This window comes from Stylophora pistillata, chromosome 4, assembly GCF_964205215.1.
Source record: "Stylophora pistillata chromosome 4, jaStyPist1.2, whole genome shotgun sequence".
Taxonomy (NCBI): Eukaryota; Metazoa; Cnidaria; class Anthozoa; order Scleractinia; family Pocilloporidae; genus Stylophora; species Stylophora pistillata.
The window spans coordinates 17571075-17596585 of record NC_142522.1 but is presented as its reverse complement, the minus strand read 5'-3'; the positions used below and the strand labels follow the sequence as shown (position 1 = coordinate 17596585).

The window sequence follows — 25511 nt, the reverse complement described above, 5'->3', positions numbered from 1 at the left end:
AAAACACTGTTTGCAGTGGAAATATTAATGATTTTGTACAAAGGATAGAGTAGGTTTGATGAACAAACTTTCAGGATGCGCAAGCTGAGGCCATCATGACCCAAAGCTTTGTTACTCCTCGCAAGTGATTTAAAGATATTCGAAACCTCCGTTTCTGAAATTAGCGGGATAACATAAGAAGCCCCAGAGTCCGATCTTGATGAAATAAAGTTTCTTAGTTTGGAGTAATCACACTCTTCCTCATTGTCCTGGTTTTAAACTTGCAATAGATTCCACAAAGAAGCTATTTGAAGATTCCGCAATCATTTCCGGCTCAGAGACAGAGCCACCATTATAGTTTAAATTAGAGATTTTCGGAAGAGGTTTACTGTCTCCTTTATCACCCCAAGAATTCCTTCCTCCCGCTTGTCTATCAAGTATTGACTCGGAATAAAAACAAACCATTTGTTCCTGACAGTGACCCTCCTGGCCTCCGCGCTAGCAGATAAACAAGTATAACAATTATAGGCACATTGTATCATGGCTGTGATCACGATCACGATCAAGCTCGTCCGAAATTGACTTGCTTTCATTCGAAAACAGGTCAGCGCATCAAATGCCAAGAGAGTGATATTTTTTAACTGCTTTACCATATGATACAGTCACAAGATTTTGAGCCGTGGTTCTAAGAACAGCCAGTAAACAGAAATATGTCACGGTCTACAGTTCGCACAGTATTACTAAAAGTAATTCCACAGAAGCGCCGTTTTGTCAAGAAGTGAAACATTAAAAGTCTATGCAACGTCCCTTTCTCTCCCAGTCTCCGTATCTGGTTGGTTCTGGTCCTTTCGGTCCTCCTCTTTCTCCTGTTATGGGGTTGATATCGTCTGGAAACGGAGTATAGGGATCTTCCTCGGTCGGACCCTTGATCATCTGGTCGTTGTCCTCTTGTACTTGAGAATCTTCACCTTTTTCAGTGTTTTTTCCGTCTTCACTTAAAAAACGCGACGAATGAAATCCCAGGAGTCTTGGCGACATATTTTTGTTTGTAAGAATACCTTTACAAGTAATATTTCTGGTGATTCCACGAGAAAAAGACGAAACAAGATTATGCAATTGTGTAGCGGCCATTTTGGACAGTTGTTTCCAGGCTTTTGGCGGAACACTGTCATTAAAATTGGGGACTGGGGACATTCCTTTAGTTTTGTGGCGCGAACCGATCAAATATTTTTGTCGGTTTCCTTGTTTGATTGAAAATTCTTTTTTAATTGGTCCTCTTTCACTTCATTATATGTGGTTTACAATAGATTCATGGCTGAATCGAGTAAACCCGTAGGAATCATGCCAAACCATTTGGATATACGCGAGATCACTTTCACCAACTTGCTGCTGTTGGATTTCAACCCTGAAGAAATGGAGTCCAAATACAGAGTGGTGTTTAATCGGTCAGTTGAATGTGTATTTTTATTTTCACTATATCAATTAATCAACCTGTAAGGCAGTTATTATGGACGATTAGAATCATCGATTAAGATGCAACAGTATTAAGCTGTAAAGAAGGATAGCTTCGTTCTCTGATCATCTAAGCAAGATCTCTTGCACAGAGTTAACAGATCTTGTTTTGAAATCAGTCCTAGATTACAATGATGCCTTGAAAACTGATCATAATTGAATAGCTTTTGAATACGAGATAAGAGCGACAATCAGAGTGTCTTAAAATTATATTAGAGAAAATCATGCGAACTGTTTCAACGTGGTTTTAGCTGGTCTGCTTAGTTTGGAAATGACTACAATGAAATGATAGAGGGGTTTACATGAAGGGAGAACATTAACTGCGTGATGTTAATGAAGAGCTGAATGGTTCTCTTACAGACATTCTTTTCGTCTATGTTGTGAATACAATATTTCTACCGTGCATGGAAAATAATTTACCCACCAGCCCTAAGAGAACACAGTATGTAGGCTTAAAAGGATTAAAACAGCTGTCCATTAGAAAATTAATGTCATGAGCTGTCTTTGAGAGAAGAACTTCTTGTGTATGCTTTATATACGGGTACTCACATGTAATTTTGTAACTTTTTATTATGGTTCATAACTCCTGGCAATCCTTGTTGACCAGACCTGGGTGTCGCCATCTCCTTGCTTTTAATGCAGCATTTACATTGGTTGGTGTTGATCAGAGATTGACTATGTATTTTGGCTCAGTTTTTTTCCTGCAATGTTACTATACATACAGCCAATGCTATTTATCAAAGTGAAATGTGACTTTGGCTTGAGCATGAATTCAATACTCTGTTTATCAGAAATAGACACCATGTACTTTTGAGTACTATAGATTCTGCACCCAATTAAAAGATTCTATAACTACAAACCCCATTGCATCAACAGGGGTTTCAATTAAAAGCCATTACCAGCAGTCTACCACCACCTGTGAGATCTCTCACTGCCATCTGTTTAGCATGCAAGCAGGCTCTTTTGTTTGGGTTTTACCTAGTAGACTATTACACCATCAGCAGCCACTTATGGAAAAAGTTATGAAAACGCCTGATCAACCATTTCTTTATGACAATATAGTTTATATTTTAGTTGTTTTGCACATGTCACAAGGTGTAATATCTGTAGTTAATTACAATGCTCGCAGTGCCCATGGGCAAGATAAAGTGCATCCTGTGTTCTGATTGGCTACCCAAGCAGGCAAAATGAACCCATCTTGCCTGCTCAGGATTGCCCACATCGATCCTTTGCATGAAAAAAAAAAATCGAATTAGGACTATGTTCGTAATTCTTGGACAATTTCAGTGATAGAAAAGCAAAAAGTGGCAGAAGATAGTCAAAACAATGAAAACAGAAGCTACTCTCATGACTTTGTTGTGCTACGAACACAGTTGGCTTTCTTTCCAGGCTCTCGAACTAAACAAGTCATTCCTAATTCTCATTAAAGCAAAATCTTTGTGCAATATAATAATTCCTTTATTAACCAAGCTTGTCAGGTCAACATGGCTGGATATTAACCAAGTTTTTTTTTTTCACATTTTTAGAGACCTTGACTTTGTCTCAGTCTATAAAAATACAAAAAAGAACTCAGCCAATATCCAGCCATCTTGACCTCATGCTTGGTTAATAACCCATATAATCTTGTTTATCCATTCAATCAAAGCTCTGACTTGAGATACATTTTTCAGTGATATGTTTGTATTACCCAACAAGAAAGCCATGGAGGTGGTTATGCATTTTCTTTTTACAAGACTTTATCCACAGTTGGCATACGAAGAATTCAGGTAAACATATCTTAAATGCCTAATGCCTTTGATACCATAATAACCCAATTTTAATTAACAGTTGTTTTTATTCTGAGATAGATTGGTGGCAATAGGTGATTCATCACAGGAACTATGTGTCTTTGGTGGTCATACCTGTAAGAGTCTTTCTTTTTATCTTTAATCATTTATGTTCATTACTTTTGCAAAGGGATTGTTGGCCAGTCCGTGACAAGATCCTTGAACAGCAATTTAGGAAAGTTTGTTTTAACTGGGTATCTAGAATACAGAAGGTACAGTAATACACCCTCTATTGGAATTGACTGGTAATTAATAGTGAAAAGTGAGCATGAATGATTTCCTCTAAAAGCGATAATGGATATTCTAGAAACAAAAAACTCACTGATTAGTGAAAAGCTTCTCAATTACCTTCTTTATTATCAAATAAAAATGATCATACAGTATGAAACATGATGAATGTCTGTGTGACTGACAGATTTCTTGTAAAGTCAGACACACTTTCAGTCTAAATCATGAAGTCAAAACCCCATTAAGTTAAAATATCAAGCCAAAGTAGGATTCCCCATGTGTGATTCTTATGTTAAGAATATAAGAATGAGTCATGAGTAATGAGTCATTTTCAAATTTTCACACGAAACCAATAAAACATGACTTGTAAGTATAAATAAAATTAGATACTTTTGTTTTGGTACAATTCAAAGGAAGATCCAGAAGCAAGATTACCAAGGATAGTCCAATCACTTTTCCATTCTCCTGGAGGTACATGACTGTACATGTTAATACAAATCTAGTTTCTGTATCAGATGATTCAGTTGTTGAGTAGTCATTATTGGCTTTTACTACCAAACTCAGAAAGCCATGAGCACCTGCGTGTGTGCCTGCAATGTTTATCTCCAGATTGGAGATCAGAACATGTGAGCAAACCACTAATCCAAAAGCAGATAGGGAGTATTATACCTTTCAAAGGGGATGCAGTGGCGTCATGGTCAGCACGCTCAACCTTAGATCAAGTGGTCTGTGTTCAAGCCCTGGCCAGAAAAATTGTGTTGTGTTCTTAAGGAAGACACTTTACTGCCTTAGTGCCTCTCTTCACACAGGTGTTTAAAATGAGACTGGCAAATTTAATGCTGGGGGTAACCCTGCAATGGACTAGCATCCCATCCAGGGGGGAGTAGAAATACTCTTAGTCACTTCATGTTACTGAAACCAGAGTTAACTGCTAGTCTTATAAGCTACTTGGCTTGTAAACAGACTTTAACTTTACCTTTCAAGGCAAAAACATTCCATGAATATTTCTGGTGTTCATAAGTTCTGAATTTATAGCGATGACCTTCTCATTACGGTACAGTATTTTACTCACTGTCTTGAGATACAAATAAGTGTGTTTTGTATTTCAATTTGTTTGTGGTAATCTTTTTCTTAGCACTGTGTTATGTATCAAAGAGATATTCAAATTGTTACATACTTCACATGACGTGTTATGGTTTTTTAATATTACAGGAGATCGTTTCTACTCATTCCTTCATCATTTTTCTCTGTATGTTTTGACAAAAGTTATGCAGCGTGCTCATGGTGAGTTTATTAGTAAGACTTGTATACAATTTAAACAGGTATGATTGCTGTATTTACTTTAATACTTTGAGCAAACTTCACACCACAAACAACATACAGCAAACATGAAGAGCAGAATACAAATGGGTTACTCAGTTGATAGAGAGATTGACATATTGATGTAACAATTTCATTTGGTCTTGTGGGAGAAGTAAGTCATTTAATTGAGTGTGCAACCTCCTTTTCCTAGTGCCAAGCCAGGCACATACCCCAGCAAGTTCCCTACTACTTAATTACAAAATGAAAACTCACAAAAAGAATCTCTTATAAAGATGTTGAGATTTAAAACATGGTTGTGCTGAATGATGTCTCTTTTGATAGCCAACAAGCATTTCAGATTTATCTGCCCTGTGGTTTCATAGATGTTCTTGGGAAAGTGTTGGACTTTAATGAGCAAGTAGCTCATTTATTTGTTTTTTCATTTGGGGAAATTAAGAATTCAAACATTTTTGTGATCCAAGATTTTCTCAAATCAAGTAATATTTTATTTCTACTTAGTACATGTATGGTGGAACATTTAGTTTAAGTAAAGAAATCAAACTTTGTTGGGATGAAAATTTTCTTCTCTGTATACCATAAGATTTTTTGTTTGTCAAGCTATAGTATAGCCCCAGTGCACATTGTAATTCATTGCTTTTGTTGTCAGTCCTTGCCATTTGTAACACAACTGTCGGAGTCAGGTTTCACCACTTGCCAATTTTCCTGTGTGGAAGAATTATGTCCTTCAATTTATAATTTCTCCCCCCTGATTGGTTTCAAACAGGTAAAATTATCAGCATTCCTACTTTTCCAACAAAGACTGTTCATAACCATTCTTTTACCCATGTGATGTCTAAATCACTGGAGGCCCACTTCATTGTTTTAAAGAAAAGGTAAATCTTCTCAAGTTTTCATAATTTTATATTTGCAAACAATTTACATAATTATGTTTGGGTACAATCACAACAATTCTAAAATCTGTTAAGAAAGATGTGATTATTCATGCTGGTGAAATACAATGGATTCAAGACAAGTATCATGTTTTGTCTCACATCGTAGCCACTTTGATGTGGATGACTGTGTTTTGTCTTCACACTGCTAGTCTTCACCACACGATGAGTTTGACTGATTACTCATTATCTCATCAAACATTTTGCTCAACTGTTCAACAGCTTGTCTTTGCTGAACTAAGAGTGAATGAAGTGTAGTATCTAACTTGAAAACAGGGCAAATGCCTTGTTTTGTATGGCAGTAGCAAATTTTTCAGATTGACCATTGACATGAGGCAAAAGGGCAGTGGACTTGAACTTGTGAGTGTGGTTAAGTTTACAACAACTGTGATTATCCAAAAACCTCAACCCTGCAGAATGCTGTTGACACTAATTACATTTGTCAGACAAACAGTAACACTTCATTTGTTGTTGTGGCCTTCTGCATGAGTATATGGTGCATATTTACAAAAGGAGTTTATGGTTTATGTACAAATAGTTGTTTGCCATGTTGCTGGTAACAAACAACTAACACCTAGCAAAAACTAATTTTGATGGTAAAATGAGCATAGTGTTGTTGGCTTCAGTGCTGTATAAATGTAAAATCCTTTTAACCTTAAAGTTTGTAAAGTACATGTATTTGAAACATGTAGAGTGATGTAGAGCCCAGAGTGTCCATAAAACTTTTTCAATAATCAGTTAAAATGTCTTGATGTCTAATTTTATTGGTTGAAACAGGAAATATTGTGGTGAAGGATCTTGTTGATGTTTCATTGTTTTATTACTAGATTCATAGAGTTTGCACAACATGCAGTAGAAGTAGAAAATCACTGGAAAGAATTTGCCATGTATGTACATTGACACGTAATTTATTTTAGTTAATTATCATGCATTAGATAATGATTAGTATTAAAAAGCAGTGAGAAAATAGGGAGAAATTAATGCTAACACACAAAACAACAATGCAGTTTTACCATGTTTCTCTAGAACAGTCAGAAGCTGGGATTTGTCAATCATCCAATATAGACACAATTGCAAGAAATTTTCAGGTCCTTGTGTTTAGTCTGATTAACATTGGAAATCTTAAATCCTTGAATTGATTTTGGAGATCTTTGGGTTTTTAAACGACCAACTGGCCAAACTTTAGAACATTTTACAATTATTGTATTTTCTTTTTTGGAGCTTTCCAATAATATTTTTGAAATTACGATAAATTATTAATGTATATTTTTTAAATATTTTACATTCTCGCACGCTAATCCTTGTGGCTGTGTTTCCAAACTTCGGGTTCTGCAAAGACTTGGATCTTCTATCCCACCGCTGCCACCAGTGTAGTATAATTTCGGCTGAGGGTCGGTTAGCATCAAGCTGTTACATTATAATACAAAGACTTTATTTAAACACGTTAATTGTTAAAGTGACTTGTGGGGTCATGCGTAAAATGGAATAAAATGAAATGTAGTAATAAAAATAAAATAATTAAAGTAGCCTATCAAAATTAGAAGATCTAAAAATATTTAAAATTGGGATCCTCAAAGTTCACTGTCTGTGGAGAAATAGAATTAAAGTTCAAATTTAAAAGTGCCTTTGATTTGTAGGCTAATGAGGAGAGCTGCTTGATGGTTATATTTGTTTCGCTGTTTCGCTTTTATATTTGTTTCACTGTTTCGATGGTTAGGCAAACGTTGGGTTTAATGCGAGCTCGCACACGGGGTGCAGGACACTCAACTGCTTTACAATCAACTGAATCTAATTATTGCTTGAATCAAGGTTCTTATGTGCATAATGGTAGCTAAATCATACATGATACAAAATGCAGAAGATAATACGAGTTTCCCTTGGAATAAACAAATTAATTACCACATATACGCAATTTCACAGATATGGGAGGACACTTACTCTGCAATTTCACAGATATGGGAGGACACTTACGTACATCCTGCGGAACTAGTGTTCCTATGTGTTTTTAGACAGAAAGCATGAACAAGTTTCCATATTCCATACGACACGTAGTAGGAATATTTTCACGGATACTCTAACAACAAAGGGTTACACATAGATCACATTTCTGGCTGTACTTATGTAATCAAAGCTTATTTTAGAATTGTTTGTCACACTTTGTCACTCCATGCCTAACTTTACTAAGTTAAAAATATCAATGACTTTAAAAGACTCACATGTAGCAAAATGAATTTGATTTGGTTTGATGTGAAGCACAAAATTAATTAGAGGCATTGTACCACTTTCATCCAAGTAGAAACAAGCAACTGTATGGTAGTTACTAAAAAATGGAACCACCCAAAACCATCCAAAACCACCCAAAACCACCTAAAAACCACCCAAAATGAAAATGGTCATGTAAAGGCCTGGGCAAGTAGGCTTGGCTACTGAGTTGAGCCTGGTTTCTAAGCAATTTCAGAAAGTGATCCAAAAAACGTTTTGCTCCACCTGTTTTTGTCCTTGGAGTGATGTAGAATGGTGACCACATTCTTAAAATTTTTTGTTTTGTTTTTTTATTTGTTTTTTTATTTTTTATTTTTTTAAATATACACTAGTGAGCAGCACACAACAACAGATCTTGTCAACTTCTTTATTTTCGCCTACCGGTTTTGTCTGATAACACAGACTTTGTCAGGGAGTATGAACAAGATGGTGAAGGAACTTATTTTATACCTGATCATTGTAATACAGATCACGTTTCAACAAGGGTGTGAACAGCAAAAAAACACCCTAAAAACATTACATGCAGGATATGACTAAAATTCTGCGTGACGCTAAAAATGAGCAATGTCTAATTTTAGAATGAGAATGTTTTGGGTGGTTTTGGATTGTTTTGGGTGGTTCCATGTTTTAGTAACTACCGCAACTGCATGTATACCATAACTTGGCTTGTATCCTTTGATATGACTCTCCTTAGGGAAAGATTGTCAACAATACTGTACTTTTATTAATTTATCTAGTGGGGTAACTAATCTATTTTGCCTCTTATAATTATTTTACCAGGGAGTCAACCAAAGAATTCAGAATTTTGGTTAAAAAGAAGCGTGATCTTGAACGGCATATCTTGGAACTGGATGGGGTTATTGGAACAAGAGGGAAAAGTGTTGGGTAGGACTTAAAATTCATTTTGACAATCTGCTGATTCCACAAAAGTCATGTGCTTTTACTTTCTGTATCTTAAATTACCAGTAATTAGTGCAATGTGGTTTGTTGTTAGAGTTTCTTATGATGTGTTTATCATTTGAACATTGTTAATGTTTCTTTTCAAGTTAGAATTAAATGTTGTTTCCCCAGGTTGATACACGTGTAGGCGATAGACACCAAACAAATATAGTATCTTTCTTTTTTTATTCCTTTTCCTATTCCTTGGGCATTCTTATATTGAAGCCATCAACTGAAATAATTACATGAAGAAATTATCTATTAACTAGTATTGTGAGATCATAGCTTTAAGAATAATCTCAATTTTGGAAACAAGCCCACATTAAAATAACCAAAAGAAAGGTTAAAACTAGTGATAACTTAGGCTTTGAATCACAACTTCGTAACATAATCACAAATTAAGTTACTGCTTACCAACATTCATGGGTCTTCATTGCTATATCCAGAATTATGGTCTAAACTTGTCTTCTATTCCAATCAAAGGCTCTGTGAGCCAACTCGTGAATTGGATAAGCCAATGTAATTTGTGTCGTCAATAGAAATGGGTGTTTGATTTCCATACTAAGGTATGAATCGTTAGACTGGTAAATGAGCATTATGAGGAATATGATGTGAAACTAAATTAGGCCTCAAAGACAGAAAATATGGCTTGATTAGGATTTGGTGCAAGACAATCACTGTTCCAGATTTTACTGTAAAGGTTTGTGGAATGAAAGTTCAAAAGGGTGCTGTTTTGTTTATCATAAAACTATTGTTCCAATATTGAGCTCAGCATTATTTTACTTGCGATGCAAGCATAGGGATGGGAGAGGCATGTAAAATCTTATGCGCTGGATGAAACGCACGGACATAAGGATAAGCATATATGCATAAGATTATCAAAACGTTGCCTTCTTTTTATGCTAACCTTAAGCTGTCTAGTTAAGACTTGGTTGGCATAAGCGTAAGGATAAACATAAGCGAAAGACTTTCAGGCAATCAGCAAGCACTATACTGCTTATACCAACCATGTCCCTAAAGATTTAACATAACATCGACTGAGTGCTTGTACTCATGTTTATGTTGCAGCTGAGCCCACCTGCACATTAGCTTGTTACGTTTATGCCTATGCTTGTGTTCCAACTGAGTACTGCCCTTGAAGCCTGTTTCGCACTTCTGAGATAATTATTGGCACGAGGATGAAAAAACAAGTACAAGGATGTTCGCACCATTCTAAATTTTATGTTTTTCGGAATTCTTACTGTTAGTCAGTGGATACTCAAAACAAGGATTTTTTCCTTATTTTGAGAGTCAATTCCTTGAAATGTAAGGATCAAGATTTCTGCTTTTAAGAATTTTATACTCTCCAGTGAAAGTTCCTCAGTTTAAGAATACCACCATTAAAAATAAGATTTACATTCCTTGTTTTAAGAATTGACTTTGAATTCTCATTTTAAGGGTATTTCCACTGTTGAATAAATATCTCAAATGCTTGCTTTTAGCAAGTATTCATTCTATGTAGAAATCAATACTCATGGTCTTAAAATAAGTGAGGAGAATTTTCTACCTTTCTGTAATCAAGAAATGGATAGATATTCTAGTCTTCTCGGATAAGGAAGAATAAACCGTCTTCTGCAGGGTTTGGGGTAGGAGACGTTAATTTCTCATACACGAGATTACTGTGTGGTGGATGTCCTCCCCTGGGTGGGATGGGTGGGTGTTGGCCCTGAAAAGCCCCTATGGGGAGTGGTCAATTAACCTATGTATTTATGTATGTATGTATGTATGTATGTATGTATGTATGTATGTATCTATCTATCTATCTATCTATCTATCTATCTATGTAAAGGTTCTTCCAACTAGATTTATGATAAATGCTTGCCAAAATTTCAGAAATATCTGTGGAATTGTGCTTGTCAAATTCCCAAGGAAATATAACAATTATAATTTAAAAAGCTTTTTTACATTAATTTTTCTTTCAACACACTCAATATCTGCGATTCTTCATGAAACAAGACCACAGTTTTGAGTGTTCCTAGTTTACCCTAAATATAAAGCATTAGGAATATCCTTGTTGCATGTAATTCACAAAAAATAATTTTTAATTTTAAATGACGATCAAAGTGGTTGTCAAAATAAATCATAAATTTATAACTTCCAGAAGAATAAGCATGGAATGTAAACTGCTACAATTTATAATTTTTACTTACAATCATGTGATTATTATACAAAAAAATTACTGAACCAGAGTAAAGAATTTCAAACTAAATATAAACCACTTGTTGACAGAAGTAATTATGGTCATACACCAGCAAGGATATTCATCCTTGTAAAGGGATTGTTGTCAGCTTATTATTGTTTTAATCTTCAATATGATTCAAAAGAAAAGTTGCTGTATCAATTTCTTGAAGAATATGTCCTAGGTGTAAAGCCTATACGACAAGTACAGGCAAATCTGTAGCAAAATTTTTGACAAAGAGAAAGAGTATGATTCAAAGGAAAGGCTACTATACATATTCCTTGAGGAATTTGTGTTTGTCACAAAGCCACTATATACTGTTTATTTTAGTATTGGTAAATCTGCATAAAGATTTTTATTGAACAGTTAAAATTTCAGCATATTAAGTTAACATATAGCTGTGCCATTTCTTGAAGAATTGGTGTTAGGTATAAAGCCATGTCACTTTGCTGTTAATTTAATATACATCAAATGAAGTGAGGTGTAACTAAAGTCTTGCTTCAAAATAAAACTTGCTGCTGTGCATGTATCTTAAGTTCAAAATAATGTAAAACATTTTAAAGAAAGCACAATTTGGGTTTATTATGTCAGATTAAAAGTTGTTGTTGAGTTTGTAGTATGGCCTGGCTAACCTGTGTATCGGCACAAAATATTGATAGAAAGAACCACTTCCTGGAGTTAAGATCCTTGTCTCAAGGACATAGGGATGATGTATTATTTAACAATCTTTGAGAAGTAAGTGCTCTCTTTTGAGATCTTTACTTACTCATTTTGAAAAAAATAGGTCTTGCTATGAGAAACTTTAGTCACCTTAAAGTAAGGACTCTATTATCAGTTTTAGGCAGTATTTGTCACTCACTGTCAGTGCATATTCCTTGTTTTGAGAACTGATAATTACTCAATTTGAGTGATATCAATCCTCATCTTTAGAACTTCCTGTTCCTCACTCCAGGACGCATTTTTAAGAAAAAAATCCTTAATTTAAGGTATCTGGAAGCATACAAACTTAACAGTGCACTAATAACATACACATACACAGTGTGAGTTACACCATTGAAGAAACAGCATATCAATTGATTGAACTTATGCTTGAGCTTCTTTCACTGCAGTTCCCACTTTTGAACCACTTTCCAACATCGATACAGCTCCAGGAATACCAAACAAGCCTCAAACGTTTAAGTCACTTTACGAGCAGTTGGCCGTGAGCAACACTTAAAAATCAGACTATCGGCGAGCAGCGACTCGAGTCGTTTGAGCCCACGGTTGAAATTACCAAAAGATCAGCGTTTTAAATGTAAAATTTATACTTAGATAAAGTTTCACATTTAAGTAACAAGATGTTTTGGGGGCCTTGCGGTAAAAAGCATTGAGTAGTTGACAATTTCAGTTTGGCGATGTAGGTAGTTCGAATCCACCGTCATCAAGTGTATTTTGCGTTTTGCTTAACTTCCTTTCTTTCTTTTCTTTTTTTTCTTTTTCAGACACAATAATCATTTTCCTGGATGTATACATTTAAAAATAGAAGTATTGATGCTATAAATGAAATATACGCTGCAAGAGATAAAAGTGTATTCGGAGATTGGGCAAACTTTAATTAATTCACAAATGAGAAACGTATACTTTTTTACTCTTTCAAGATTATCATTGGCTTCTTTTTCACCCCAACACTATTCTTAGCAACAAAGGTCGCCATTTTGTTTGTTTATCACTCGCCAAAAACTATCAAATGCATTCAAAAGCCTAAAATAGAAAAAGTTTACAGGAATCGACTGAGCGAGTGAGCGAGCGCCATTCATCATATCATACCTACAACTTGCTCTTGCGCACACGCAATTCACGAGTTAAAAATGATCTTAATTTCATGGGGTCTTGTCCTGAATTGAAACACTAACTATAATTTTCTACCTAAAGGCACTCAGTCTAATCATGGAGGTGTCAATCTAATAGAAAAATATTGTGCAACTTCTCTCAGAAAGGGTAACATTCAGCATTAACAGAAGGGGTTACAAACATTATTATGAGAAATTTAATGTAGAAGTATGCTCCCAAAAGTATCCCAAAATTGTAATTTTTCTCTGCAACATTAAAAAGTATTATGATTGTATGAAATCATCCCTTCTGAAGAAGGAGAATTTGCAACATTGTAGGTTTTTGGATAGGTTGCTGAGCAAGGCTTAAAATTACCAAAATCCAAACAATGATTTTAAGCATGGTTAAGACAGTGGTTGAAATATCAGGAGTAAGTTTATACAAATAATTCCATAACAATAATAGTTCATGAAGGTTTGTTAAAACAGTTTATACTTTTGTTTTCAGTATAAGGACTGATTACCGGGAAGATGTTGAAGCACTCAAAAGGACTCAATATTTACAAAAGGTTGGTAGTGCTTTCTTTTTTTCATGATTAAATGATGGTAAACTACATGAAATATGTACTGTCAGTAAGCAGGCCTTGCAGCTGCAGTTCAGTTGTCCAAAGCCCACTCTGTCTTTAACAAATCTTTTTTGTTAGTGGTTCTATTATGCATCTGCTCAGATGTGGGTTTATAATCATCAATCAAATAAAGGATTAACCATGGAGATTTTCCATAATCAGTCATTTTTTTTGAAAATCAAGTTGATCCCTTTTGATTGTATGCTCACAAACATGACGGGAAAATTAAACCTTGAAATAATTATGGAGAATTGCACAGTCATGTATCCTGTCATGAGCGTGCTTCAAGGTGAAGAACCACCTGAAGTTTTAGACAACTAGGTGGCTCAACCAGTGACACCCTTTGTAGAGAGATGAATGTGGATAGCCTAATTTTAATGAGTTGAAAGCCCTTTAAGCTAAGATTGAGAGTGCCAGTAAGAAGCTGGAAACTTTACACAACAAAGAAAAATCTCAATCTGCCGAGATTTAATAGGGAAGTGTTTTAAGACAAGTTTTAGAGAGTGGCAGTAACAATTCATGAAAGAATTGATTTTAGAACTTGCAAATAATTTTGAGCCATCTTAAGCCATCAGCTGCTTTGACAGATCCAATTTCTTTTTATTGTAGTAGGTGTCCCCTACATTAGTTTTTACTTGTAAAACCTAGAACGATTGACGCGTTAATAAAGTTATTCATTCATTCAAGGGTTTGCTTTTAAGAACCTATTTCACTGGTTTAAAGAAGTAGTGATAAATCAGTTACTAAAGGTGGAAAAATCTGAAGCCAATTTGCTGGTTACTTTATCTACCATAGCTGATAAGTCTGTTTCTTTGTTGCAAGTTAGTTCAAAAACTTGTTTGTATACCATGTTTTATCGGCAGGTTCGTGACTTGTGGACTGGAATTGCAGAATTCCACTCTATGCAAGAACCCCAGGTATGCACATAAAATTCTCAGCAAAAACTCAAAATACATGTGTCACTAGTTAATAGCTGTTTTGAAGATCGATCGTAATATTTTTGTTTTCATTAGAATGATTATTTCTCTTTACCCTTTCGAACAGAGAAAGATAGTGGACACAGTGCTCATGGGTGAAGCAAATAAGTACCACATTGATGTGTCAGATGTAGAACCAAGAGTGAGTGAATATGTATCTCAGTTGCTGGATTTGTAGGAATACTGTTGTAAAATTTTGTCCAAAATTAATGTTGTCCATTTTGTATGGGTAATTATATGTGGGTAGATGGAATTGCTGCCACTTGTTTTCCAAGGCATCACACATGCTTTAACTCCATCACATTTGTCGAATTTAGCCATGGGGTATGTAGATCTTAATTCAGGGAGTACATATCTCTAGTTTTTAAGCTGCAGTGTTTGCTTATTTGATTCTTGAGGCTCATGAAGTACTATGTCAAATATAACTTGTATTTTAAAACACTATTGATGCCAAATCCAGATTGTTGGTTGCAAAGGACCCTTGTAAAATATCTCAGTTGTTTTAATGACTATGGAATCAATAATTATTATGGCTCTTTATTAATCTTGCCAGGTTCCAGATATGCTGCTGAGAGATTCTGAAAGGGAGATAAGGAAGGTTTGAGAAGATAACTCATGCCATCTATTTCTTAATCATTTTTTAACTTTCCTTATTTGATGTTTTTCTTCAGTGTTCCAAAAACTGAAGCAGTGTGAGATTCCTCAATGAGGGTATTGATCATTAATTTTTTTCTTTCATGTATGGTGACATCCAACTTTTCCACAGAGAAATATTGAAGACACTTATTGTGGTGGAAAAGTGAATCTTCTGAGGTAAGTGTTGTGAGTATATGTCACACTGTCAGTAGTTTAAGTAGATGTCAATATTTTGATTAAAGTTTCAAGTCAGTAAAGTTCTGTTCTAGTTGACTAAGTAGTAGGATTGTCTGCACAAAGGTACTCCTAAAGGTGTTCTGTCATGGACATAAATTTTACTGAGACTTTGACAACCTCAGCAGTTATGAGTGGTTTGTTAGTTGAATGTTGTATGTTCAGCAAAAAACTGATTGATAATAGTTTTGCGTGGATGTCTCTAGCTCAGACAGCATTGATGAGTGTGGTTTGACTTTTTTTGTAAAGTTTTATTTTTCTGTTTTGTTGTTTAATTGGTTATACCAATATCATGAGTTAGTTTGTGTTCAGTGCTGACATCTTTTGAGAGGAGTATGTTTTAAGTTTTTAAAACAGCATTCCAAAAATAGTTAAAAGTTAATGCAGAAGGGTAAACATTGAGCAGAGTCCCAAATTTGAGTTGATGTTTAGCAGTATAGATTATTTTTCCTCTGCTTGCTTGTGCTCAGTTAGGTTGTAATTGGAGGTTCCTTATACTTGTACCCCTCTCCTTGAGAAGAGCAAATATTTAACAATTATTCCATGAGTGCACGTTGGATATGAGATGATAGATAGCCAACAAGGCACATAGTGCTGAGTTGGCTATAATCATCTCATATTCAACAAGCACGAGTGGAATAATTGTTTTATTAAAAGTGATACCCTGTTGGAGATTAGTGTTGAGTTATCTGATCTCAAAGACAGCAATACCACTTTCTTTTGTAATTGTACCTTTTTTGTTTTTGTTTTTATTTACAATTTGCCAAAGGCTGGTAAATTTACAATAGGACAAGGCTGTCCCCAACTGTACTAGGTAAATTACCTTTCTCTATCCCCAACCCCAATTTCAGTAAACAGGCCAGACCACACAACACCGGGAGCTACATTCTCTTCTCTCTGTGAAAAGTGTGTAGGTTCTTTAATGCCCCCTTCTAACCAGTGTAGAGAAGATACAGGAGATAAGGCCTATGATTTTTTCATCCTTATCCAAAACGACTAGAATGTCTATCCATTTCTTGATATGATAGAAAGGTAGCACATTCTCCTCAGTTATTTCAAGACCCTGAGTGTTGGTCTGGTCTGGGACTCAAACCCTCAACCTCCCTCATGGCAGTCCAGCATTCTACCACTTGAGCTAACCAGGCTAACCAGCCTCTTTAGAGCTCTCACTTGGTGTTTGACGTCACTGCATTTATTTTGAATTCTTTCCCCTATGCAGTCTTATTCAACTTTGGAATTTGTCACTTAGTAAGATAAAGGAGCAGATTTACCAAGGTTTGTTCTCTAAAAAGTGAGAATCCAATTTTGAATTTTAACTATCTTTCATGTCTTCTATTAAGCCTAAATTTTGTGGACAAAGTTAATGTATGGTTTATACATTATCTTTTTTGACTAAATTGAAGGAATGCTGTGCTATTTCATAGAACCTCTGCCCAGCTTAGAGGATTACTGTCCAACAGTGAGGTCAGCATTTCACTCCCACAATGCACATCTTTCCAACGCTAAGGCACTAAGGTAAGGGATCATAGATGGAGATCTTTGTACTGCTCATGTACATTGTAATAGAAACAGTCATTGTAAAAATTATCATAATTGCACATAAAGACATGTATGTTAGATCAAGACAAATTATGAATTGATTTATTCTTCAGGATGAAATTAATGGTAAAGCAGGCGGGATATGATGTAAGGAAGGATTAAGGAAAGATAACATTTCCAATGACCATAAAAAATCTTGAAAGTCCTCTAATATGGCTGTACATGTTGCTTTTTATTCCCTAGGGCATCTATAGAAGAAACTATGCCGACTATGAAGGAATCTATTAAGGAATTGAAGTTAGAATGTTACAGGAGTTTGGAGAAGAAACCTAGCAAGGCATCACAAGGACCTGTTGTGTTTGTAAGTTAGTTGAGAATGTGGGTAGGCCAGCCGATATAACATGAAAACACGATATTTCACCTCCACTGTCAGGTTTAAATTGAAGTTAATCTGTTGTCATTGTGTACACTTAATCCCCATTTCTGAAATTTGAATCACTTTTGATATATTTTGTGATGAATGATAGAATCTTGGCCTAGTTCCTCCTACTCCTCCAGTATCCTTTGCACCTGCTGACACACCAATGGCACAGAGAATTACCTCTTTTCAGGACAGTCTCAAGCTTTCACCAGAAACAGGTAAATATAACAAGCACAAATTTATGAAATGGGAAACTTTGTTCTTCTTTACTAGTTTTATGCTCTCATTTCTCCCTTCATTTTGTTTGTAGTTTCTACACCTGATGTAATTCAAGCATGGACCAAATCTGCCAGAACAAAGCAGTTGTATGGTAAGCCTACATGAACATGTAAAATCAAGGCAAGTGACCAGGTTGATTTCCAGCTTTGATGAACATTATCTCTGGTCAGTTACATGCAAACCTCATATTGAATTTATTATATCTGCCCGACAAATTAGCATTTGGCATACAAAACAGTTAAAGGACAATTAAGGTTTTCCTCTTTTTTGTAAACAGTTAAAAGAAAATGAAAAGATATTGCATAGAATATTCTTTTCCACACTTATCCTCTCAGTCCTTAAATGTATGTAAGGTATTATGATAAATATCACCTTGAATTGAATGGAGTTGATGTGAATATGGATCCTTCTTTGCAGGTGAAAAAGAATCTCTTTTTAAGCCCAGGTATGTTTCAGATCTTCACTTATGAGACTCTGTTAAAAGGTTACATTTGAGCTGGCAGTGTTACTTACTGTTATTACATTTCATTTATTTCAGAAATAAAAAGGAGGAATCTTCTAGGCTTCCACGGCCAATACAGTATTGCCATGTCACTGAAGTAATGGTTTTGTTTCTTCGTGCATTTACTGTTGCTGTAGTTTGACTTCTTCTTTGGTTGAAAAGTTTATGTTAATAGATTGGAGATAGTTGAATTGGTTTGAAATTTTCTAAACTAAGGAAGATTTTGTACCACTACATCTGTATTCAATTGAATGAGCAGTGCAATGCATGTTAGTGCTGCACCCTCTCTATCCATAGTGCAGTTAGCTGTATAAGATCCAAAACACAATGTTTTGCATAGATTAAACAATGGTTTTCAGTATGGAAAGAATTGAAAGCTCAATAAATTCAGAAATCAAAAGATCAGAACCATATTTGATTTCTTATTTTCCTATTTGATATCTGATTTCATCTGTTTCTGTTGCCTACAATCAATTTAATGTCATGTACACAAATTTTCAAATAACTTTTGGAAACATAAATGCAAGAATCAAACAGTCAAAGCACCTCTTCCCTGAGCCTCAGGGATTGATTAGCTGAGAAGTATGCTGTACATTTTCTTTTTCCATTATCACCCTTTGACAAATGATTATGATAATGAAGCATTAAGGTTTGAAAATGAGCTGAAAAAAGTACAATTGTTCTGATAATCATCAAAACACAGATTAAACTGAAGAAGCTGAAGTCATTCTGATTAGGGTCAATGAAAGTTGTTGAATAATTACTTCATAATTACCTTTGGCAAGCTGACTACAATACAAGTATTAGTCTTGTTTCCATAATAATTATAATGTGGCAGTAAAAACTGTTAGTAAATTGACACTGCATAATTAAGAATTGTGTCAGACGAAGCTCACTGATTATTGGTATACTTCCTTAGCTGTAATAAGCAACAGAACCTTATCCAGCCATCTATCAATCTTCTCTAAGGAAGACTTGTCTGAAAGTGAAAGATTCTTTGTTATTTTCTTTGCTTTAGACCCTGAACACAAGAGCTGTCACCTTCCAATCAACTGAAAAGAAAAAGAAGCCATCCTCTCAGCCATGTGTTGAGAAAAGTCTGCCTTACTCAGTAGGTGTTCACTATTAAGCTTGAGCATATGTTCAAATTTTGCAGTCATGTTGTTCTGTATAATATGGTTCCAGGTATACAAGGCAGAGTTACTCAACACAGCTAACAATCTTAGGATAATTTTATCCCTGACTCGAATTCACACCTCTGTAATAGGGAGCTTGTTAGCTTCATTTTAGTTAGATGAAATTCGTCATTATCCAGACAAGCTTTAATACACTGTATTTGTCGAGAATAATTATTTTTTTGTTATCTGCTATTCTTTTTATTGTCTTAACTATGTGTTTCAATTTCAGTCACATTTCACTCCAAGAGCGAAGCAAGTTGAAAAGCACCAGTCTCTGAAACCTAAAGTACAGAACATTTTGGCAGATCAGGTACCAACCTTGTACTCTAAACACATATGTGCACTTAAATGAATGAAAAGCTATGAAAGATTGTACGTTCATGGTTTTCTCCAGGTCTCAATGGCCACTGCTCTATTCCTGGCTGTATAGGGTTTTACTGAATTAGAGCTATAAGGTTTAACTCCTGTCATATTGTAACTCTGTTTTCAGATCGCGGATGCTGTTGCTATACAGGAAACTACCTCAAGCTCTCTTTCATCATCAAGCAGTTCATCCCGTGCCACCTCCCCTCAGGTAAGATCTCTTCTCACATGAGCGGGGCCCTGATCTATTACTAAAGCAAGAGTCAGAGGTTAAGTATCACCGGTGCTCGAATTTCACGTCACGAGCAAGATTTTCTTGGACTCTTCTCAGTTTCTGTTAAGGTGGAACATTGTGGATTGGTGCTTGAGGAATGCAATTCGACAAGGTGTTTGTAAGGTTGTCGGAGGCATTGTTTGGTCTGATGGATCCTATTTCTTCGTAGTTCTGCAACAGTTCCAGTTTCTATAATGCATGATAAAGATAAAGAAAGGAAGAGAATGAATCCCTCCCTAGGGCTGTGATATTTGTGTACACAGAAATAATGTGTACTTTGGATTTTTTCCGACTATACATTAAAATTTAAGTAATTTATATCAAAAAAGTTGAAATGGTAGATCGGCCACCGTTACGATTATAAAAGCTGACGTTTCGAGCGTTAGCCCTTCGTCGGAGCGTTAGCTATTCGCTCCGACGAAGGGCTAACGCTCGAAACCTCAGCTTTTATAATCGTAACGGTGGCCAATTTACCATTTCAACTTTGTTGATATATTTAAATTATTTCGTTACCCCCACCGACGCAGCCCCAAACAGTTTCTTTAGAAACTGTCATCCTTTATTCAAAAACATTAAAATTGTTGTTTGTTTATTTTCACATGCTCACTTTCGTCTATGATGTCCAAAATATGTCCTGGGAACATAATCCATGATATCCTTTGTTATGGTTTAGTTTTACTTTTGACATATATGATCCTACGCTTATATAGGTCCAAAATTTAAGAAGGATTTAGAACACAAACGAGGTAAGAAGACAACTTTAGGTAGATCTCCGTGTATTTACAATGCGGTATTCTCTGGTCTCCGTTGCAGCTTCAAGCACTCGAGGATCCTGCAGGTGCGCTAGGTGAGATGGACTGGCTTTTCTAGTATACTAGTGCCTAATAGTTGTTAGAAGTGTGGGCAAATAAAACAGTAACAAAGCTTACTGCTACCAATCTTGGGTTATGAAAAGAGGAAAGAAGATCTTTTACTTGAATGAAGTGTTTTGTAGCCTAATGTAATAGCCCTTATTTTTTATATCAGGACAAGGCGCATTTCAACCTCGAGATCGGATTCCTAGAACTCCAGCTAAATCCGACGATGGTAAGAGTAGTTTTGCTTTTGTCTGCGTGTTTACTCTTCACCCTTTTCCAGCTAGTTTAAATACCTCTTAAAAACAATTTCTTTTGCTGGTGAAATGATTCTCTTTCCCTTTACACCTACTTTTTTTCTTTGAAAAAGTGGTTGTTTCATTCTGACGAATCCATGATTTTTACAGGTCACAAGCGAGCAAAAGTGGAAACATTTACTCGACAAAATGCTGAGACAAAGACCGGTCGCTTTCTCCAAGCCATTCTTGACGAGTCCACTGAAACAACCACTTCCAATCCTGTTAGAGGAGGCCTGTCAAGGGTTATTCCTCCACGAGATGTTAGTGGTCTTCTGTATTCTGAGGGCAAAATTTCCTCAAGTCCACTCAGGACCTCTTTGGTCCACGAAAAAACTCCTGAACTTGATACATCGTCATTGCGACCATTTTCGTCTCTCAATCATTCTAGTGATAAGCCCGCTTACAGCACTTCTGCGCACGAAAGTTTTAATCGCATCATGTTTCAGCCTACACCAAAGTCAGTCACAAAATCGCTCTTCGAGGAATCGCCCCCACAGGAAATGCCACAACAACAAAACGAGGCTGCTCCTGCTCACCCAACCACCCATCTCACAGCAATGTCGGACGAGATGCCTCTATCTATGAGGCAATCTCCTAGTCTTGAATTCTGGCTTCGCCCACAAGGAGGAAATTTGGATGTTGATGTTCATGAGGAAGCTACGTCGCCAAGAACAGATCTTAGTCCTGACGAAACCCCTGTAGAGAGCGGCAATTCATCGTTTAATGGCATTGAATTTTTCAGTAGATTCTCTGAAAAAATCCCACTCAACACAGATAAAGCCAGGTCGGTGGTGAGGACATCCCAATCTCATAATACTTCAGGCGCACGTGCCTCAACCAAATTAGGGGCAATTGTCACACACACCGCGTTTCAAAACGTTCCGTCGTCAGCTAGTGAAGTTGATACTTCTGCACTGATTCAAAGACTTAACAAGATTAAATTGACGCAGCTCTCGTTGAGTTCTCCACGCTTAGCTCCGTCAGGGCTGTCTGAGTCTCATGCAGCAGATAGCTCAACAAGTGAACAGGACGAAAGGCGGGGGCAAACACCTGACTCGTCGTTATTTGCCTCTAGGCTGGACCAGATAAAACAAGCGCAAAAGAGTCAACAGGTAACTAGACAACATAACATTTATGGTCAAAGGCAACACAACTTGATAAGCATCTTATGTTGCAGAATCACTCAGCGTTTGAAAGAACTGTGTTCTCTTATAAGGGTCTCTATCATTTGTCAGAAATCGTCGGCCAAACAGGTCCACTGATGAAAAGAGCTCCGTTATTAAACAAATATGTATGCCCAGATCACTTAGCTCGTAGTTTTCCCTTATTTGTACCATGACTTGTACAAATGAGAGAAAACTTTCTCCTCTTAAATTGACCGATCTGGTATGTCAGTTTCGCATACTGACATTTCTTGTATTTGAAATCGAATGTAACAGTCCATTGGAATAAACAAGTTATCCCTAAAGCTGCGCTAAATAGGAGGGCACTGTGAAATCTAGGAAGGGAATTTTCCCAAGGTACTTAGAACAAAAGAATGCCCTCTGAAAACAACAGGAAGTTCGTAGGACCCGCAGAAAATTAAAGTGGAAGCGAAGCTGAGGGGTGAATTTTTAGAAAAGGAGGGAATCATTCATGGGGGCTTTTCCATGCTCTCAGAGTTTACCTGAGCCATAGATATTTCTCTGTTTTGCTAATTCTTTTAGTTTAATATCTGTACTCTCAGGTGACCCCTGGAGCAAACACCGATGGAGACCTAAGTAATAGTCGTACAAGTGAGCCAGCTCTACTGACACCGCTGACTCCAAGCAGCAGGGGCACACCCGATGAGGATGGTATCAAGAATGGCTTTGCTAACTTTTCATTTAACTCACCGCAGCCCATAACAAGCCTGTCTGGTTCGCCATCTTCTCCAAAAGATATAGATCTGTCCGTGCAAACATCGCTTAGACTGAAAAATGGCGGGGAATTTCTCAGCCTTCTCCAAGAAACACCTCGTATGTTTGAGGGGCTTTTTGAAGATATTCCATGGGAGACAGCAACACCAAGTCTTCCAGAGAGAACCTCACACAAAGTAGAGGATGATTTAGCAGAAAAAAGTTCCATTCTTCCGGGGATGACTGGTGTTCACAGTTCTTCGCCGTACAACATTTCAACGCCACTTCTGTTGAATTCTGTGCGTATGCCGGACGGAGCCAGTCAGATTTCTTCGTCCAAACACACCTTTTCAGGTTTAGGGGGTTTCACCTTACAAGGTGAGAAAGGGAACGTTTCTTACTCTGTAGATCACATAAACCTTTGGAGAAGTACTCTTAGATTAGTATTCTAATCAATTTTGAGAGGGATTTAAAATGATATGAATTTGATCGACCGTAAGTCATCTCTCTCTCTGGAGTGCATAAGGTTGTGGAATCACTTGCTGGAACAAAATTGATCACTTTTGCACTAAGTTTCCTGAACTGCCCAGCTTGCGTGAAAACATGCCTCATTTAGGTTAAAAATAAAATTTGGTAGCCAAAGTAATCAGGAAAAAAAAAGATTCAGTGGCCACCAGCGAGTATCAGTCACTGGTTCAGATCCTGACCCAAACCTACTACTGAAATTTGAGGGTTTTTTTACTCATTTTGCAGCTGATTGGTCTATGGTTTGATATGAACACACAGCGTAAGAATGTTGCTTTCCATTTTTATAAATACTGAAAAACGTCAACTTTGTCTGGATCAATAACGTGGATTTTCTTTTTGTTGCTTTCAGACGAAACAGACTTATCAAGGCGCCATGATTTACCGTCTCCGTTCTCATATCGAGGTGAGCTTAAAAGGACAATTAGGGTAAACTTAAAATCTTTCGTTTTAACTATTTCAATTTTGTTCCTTATGGTTACAATCTGATTTTATCCTCTTTTTTTGAGGGGGGGGGGGTGTGAGGGTAGAATATTGTCAGCAAGAAATAAGTTGCCACTTGTTTATCGCCACCACTGTGTTTCCTGTCGTGTATAAAAAGCGTGCTTCTCTTTATGTCACGACTTGAGTTTCAACTGTTTAAGCAAAGAAATGTATATAAACAAAGAGACGTGGAATCGTGTTCCTCTCATAACTGTACAACTTACGAGGCAGTGTACACATGGAGGAAACAGAAATAAACTTTAAGTGATAAATGAAACAACGGAATTGGCGGTTAAAAGTACAAAATCCGACGTATTATTTTAGACCTAAGGTTAGCTTCTGTTTCCTCTGCATTAGTTTTCAGTTCTTCAGTGTTTTGTTATTTTTCTCTTCACGACCAAAAATTGGATGTCAAGTGTGCATAGCCTTTCTTAACAAGAGTTCTTATTGTTTAATTTTTCTATCTTTCAGGAAGTGTAGCAAGTCATGTCACTTCCCCGCGGCCACACGAGTCTCAACACTCCCCTGTCGTTGGCCAGTTGATAGACTTTGAGTAGAATTATTTTCCACTGAGCATTGACTGGATTAAGCAGCTTCTTTACACGAAGTAGTGGCCATAGTGTGGACTTTTTCCGAACTATTACATTTTAATCAAGTGAAATGAAATAATAAATCAACAAAGAAACAACACGAAATAGCAAGTGATTGCAGTAGATAAATAGCTGTACTGAACCTTTGGTGAATGGGAAGGTGAATTTAAGAGTTGAAACTTAGGGTAATTGATATTCTCTACCTGCTCATTTTCCCTACAAATACTTTGGATATTACACGTTTGTGCAGTAGACTGATAGATATCGGGTGTAATTTCGTTCTTAACCACGTCCTTATAAAAATTCTACGTAGAGTCGTATGGCGTAGTGGAGAGAGCATCTATTGCAACTATAAGGGCACGCATGGAAATGTTTGGTTGAATACAACCAAAATTCACTTCCCGCACAAAGCTTTTGGCTCGCAAGGATATCCTATCTAGAATGCCAGGAAATGATATTATGTACTTTGCTTAAAGCTCAATACTTCGAACTTTAGAAATGAGAGGGTCAAGAAGGTGTGCGAGGCGCCGACCTGTATTTTATCCTTGATTTCGTTTCATTCGTGTGAAGGATTTTAACTAAAAGATGGGAAGGGGCCGCTTCTGCTCGTAGTTCATTGCGACAACGCAGTCAAGAGATTGAATTTTTGTTTTTAACCTTAACTGGGACATTTTACGGTCCCGTTAAAATAATCAACTGTCAAGTAACCTTCAAACTGTTACTGACCGTCTCTGGATCCTTATATGAGTTTCTTTTTTGTCACAACAATCTTACTTCCTTTGTTCCCCGCTGTAAAACTTGCTGAGAAACACTGACATCCTCTGAGAATG

General features: G+C 36.4%; 1 protein-coding gene across 3 annotated transcripts; it reads left to right on the top strand.

Moving 5' to 3' along the window:
* Positions 1 to 1173: 1173 nt before the first annotated feature.
* LOC111325797 (uncharacterized) lies at positions 1174 to 25279 on the top strand. Of its 3 annotated transcripts, XM_088758371.1 has the most exons (29): positions 1178 to 1424; positions 3162 to 3257; positions 3448 to 3529; positions 3959 to 4016; positions 4758 to 4829; positions 5632 to 5740; positions 6625 to 6684; positions 8840 to 8944; positions 13533 to 13593; positions 14514 to 14567; positions 14695 to 14769; positions 15181 to 15225; positions 15394 to 15440; positions 16717 to 16772; positions 16922 to 17012; positions 17280 to 17397; positions 17564 to 17675; positions 17768 to 17827; positions 18154 to 18181; positions 18275 to 18335; positions 19257 to 19349; positions 19646 to 19726; positions 19907 to 19990; positions 20867 to 20900; positions 21080 to 21139; positions 21315 to 22318; positions 22933 to 23461; positions 23961 to 24014; positions 24563 to 25279. In XM_088758371.1, exons 1-29 carry the CDS (start codon positions 1291 to 1293, stop codon positions 24646 to 24648), a joined length of 3549 nt encoding a protein of 1182 aa, XP_088614497.1. In that variant the 5' UTR covers positions 1178 to 1290; the 3' UTR covers positions 24649 to 25279. The 3 variants fall into 3 exon arrangements, with proteins under 3 accessions (XP_088614498.1, XP_088614497.1, XP_022785425.2); XM_022929690.2 differs by lacking the exon at positions 6625 to 6684; XM_088758372.1 differs by lacking the exons at positions 23961 to 24014; positions 24563 to 25279 and having other exon boundaries at positions 1174 to 1424; positions 22913 to 23049.
* The last annotated feature ends 232 nt before the right edge of the window (positions 25280 to 25511 follow it).

Excerpts from the sequence above, each read along its gene's own strand:
- LOC111325797 (XM_088758371.1), top strand. The coding sequence starts at position 1,291 with ATGGCTGAATCGAGTAAACCCGTAGGAATCATGCCAAACCATTTGGAT. Across the intron at positions 8,945-13,532 it reads ACAAGAGGGAAAAGTGTTGG|TATAAGGACTGATTACCGGG; the intron begins GTAGGACTTAAA and ends TTTTGTTTTCAG. Across the intron at positions 20,901-21,079 it reads GGATCCTGCAGGTGCGCTAG|GACAAGGCGCATTTCAACCT; the intron begins GTGAGATGGACT and ends TTTTTATATCAG.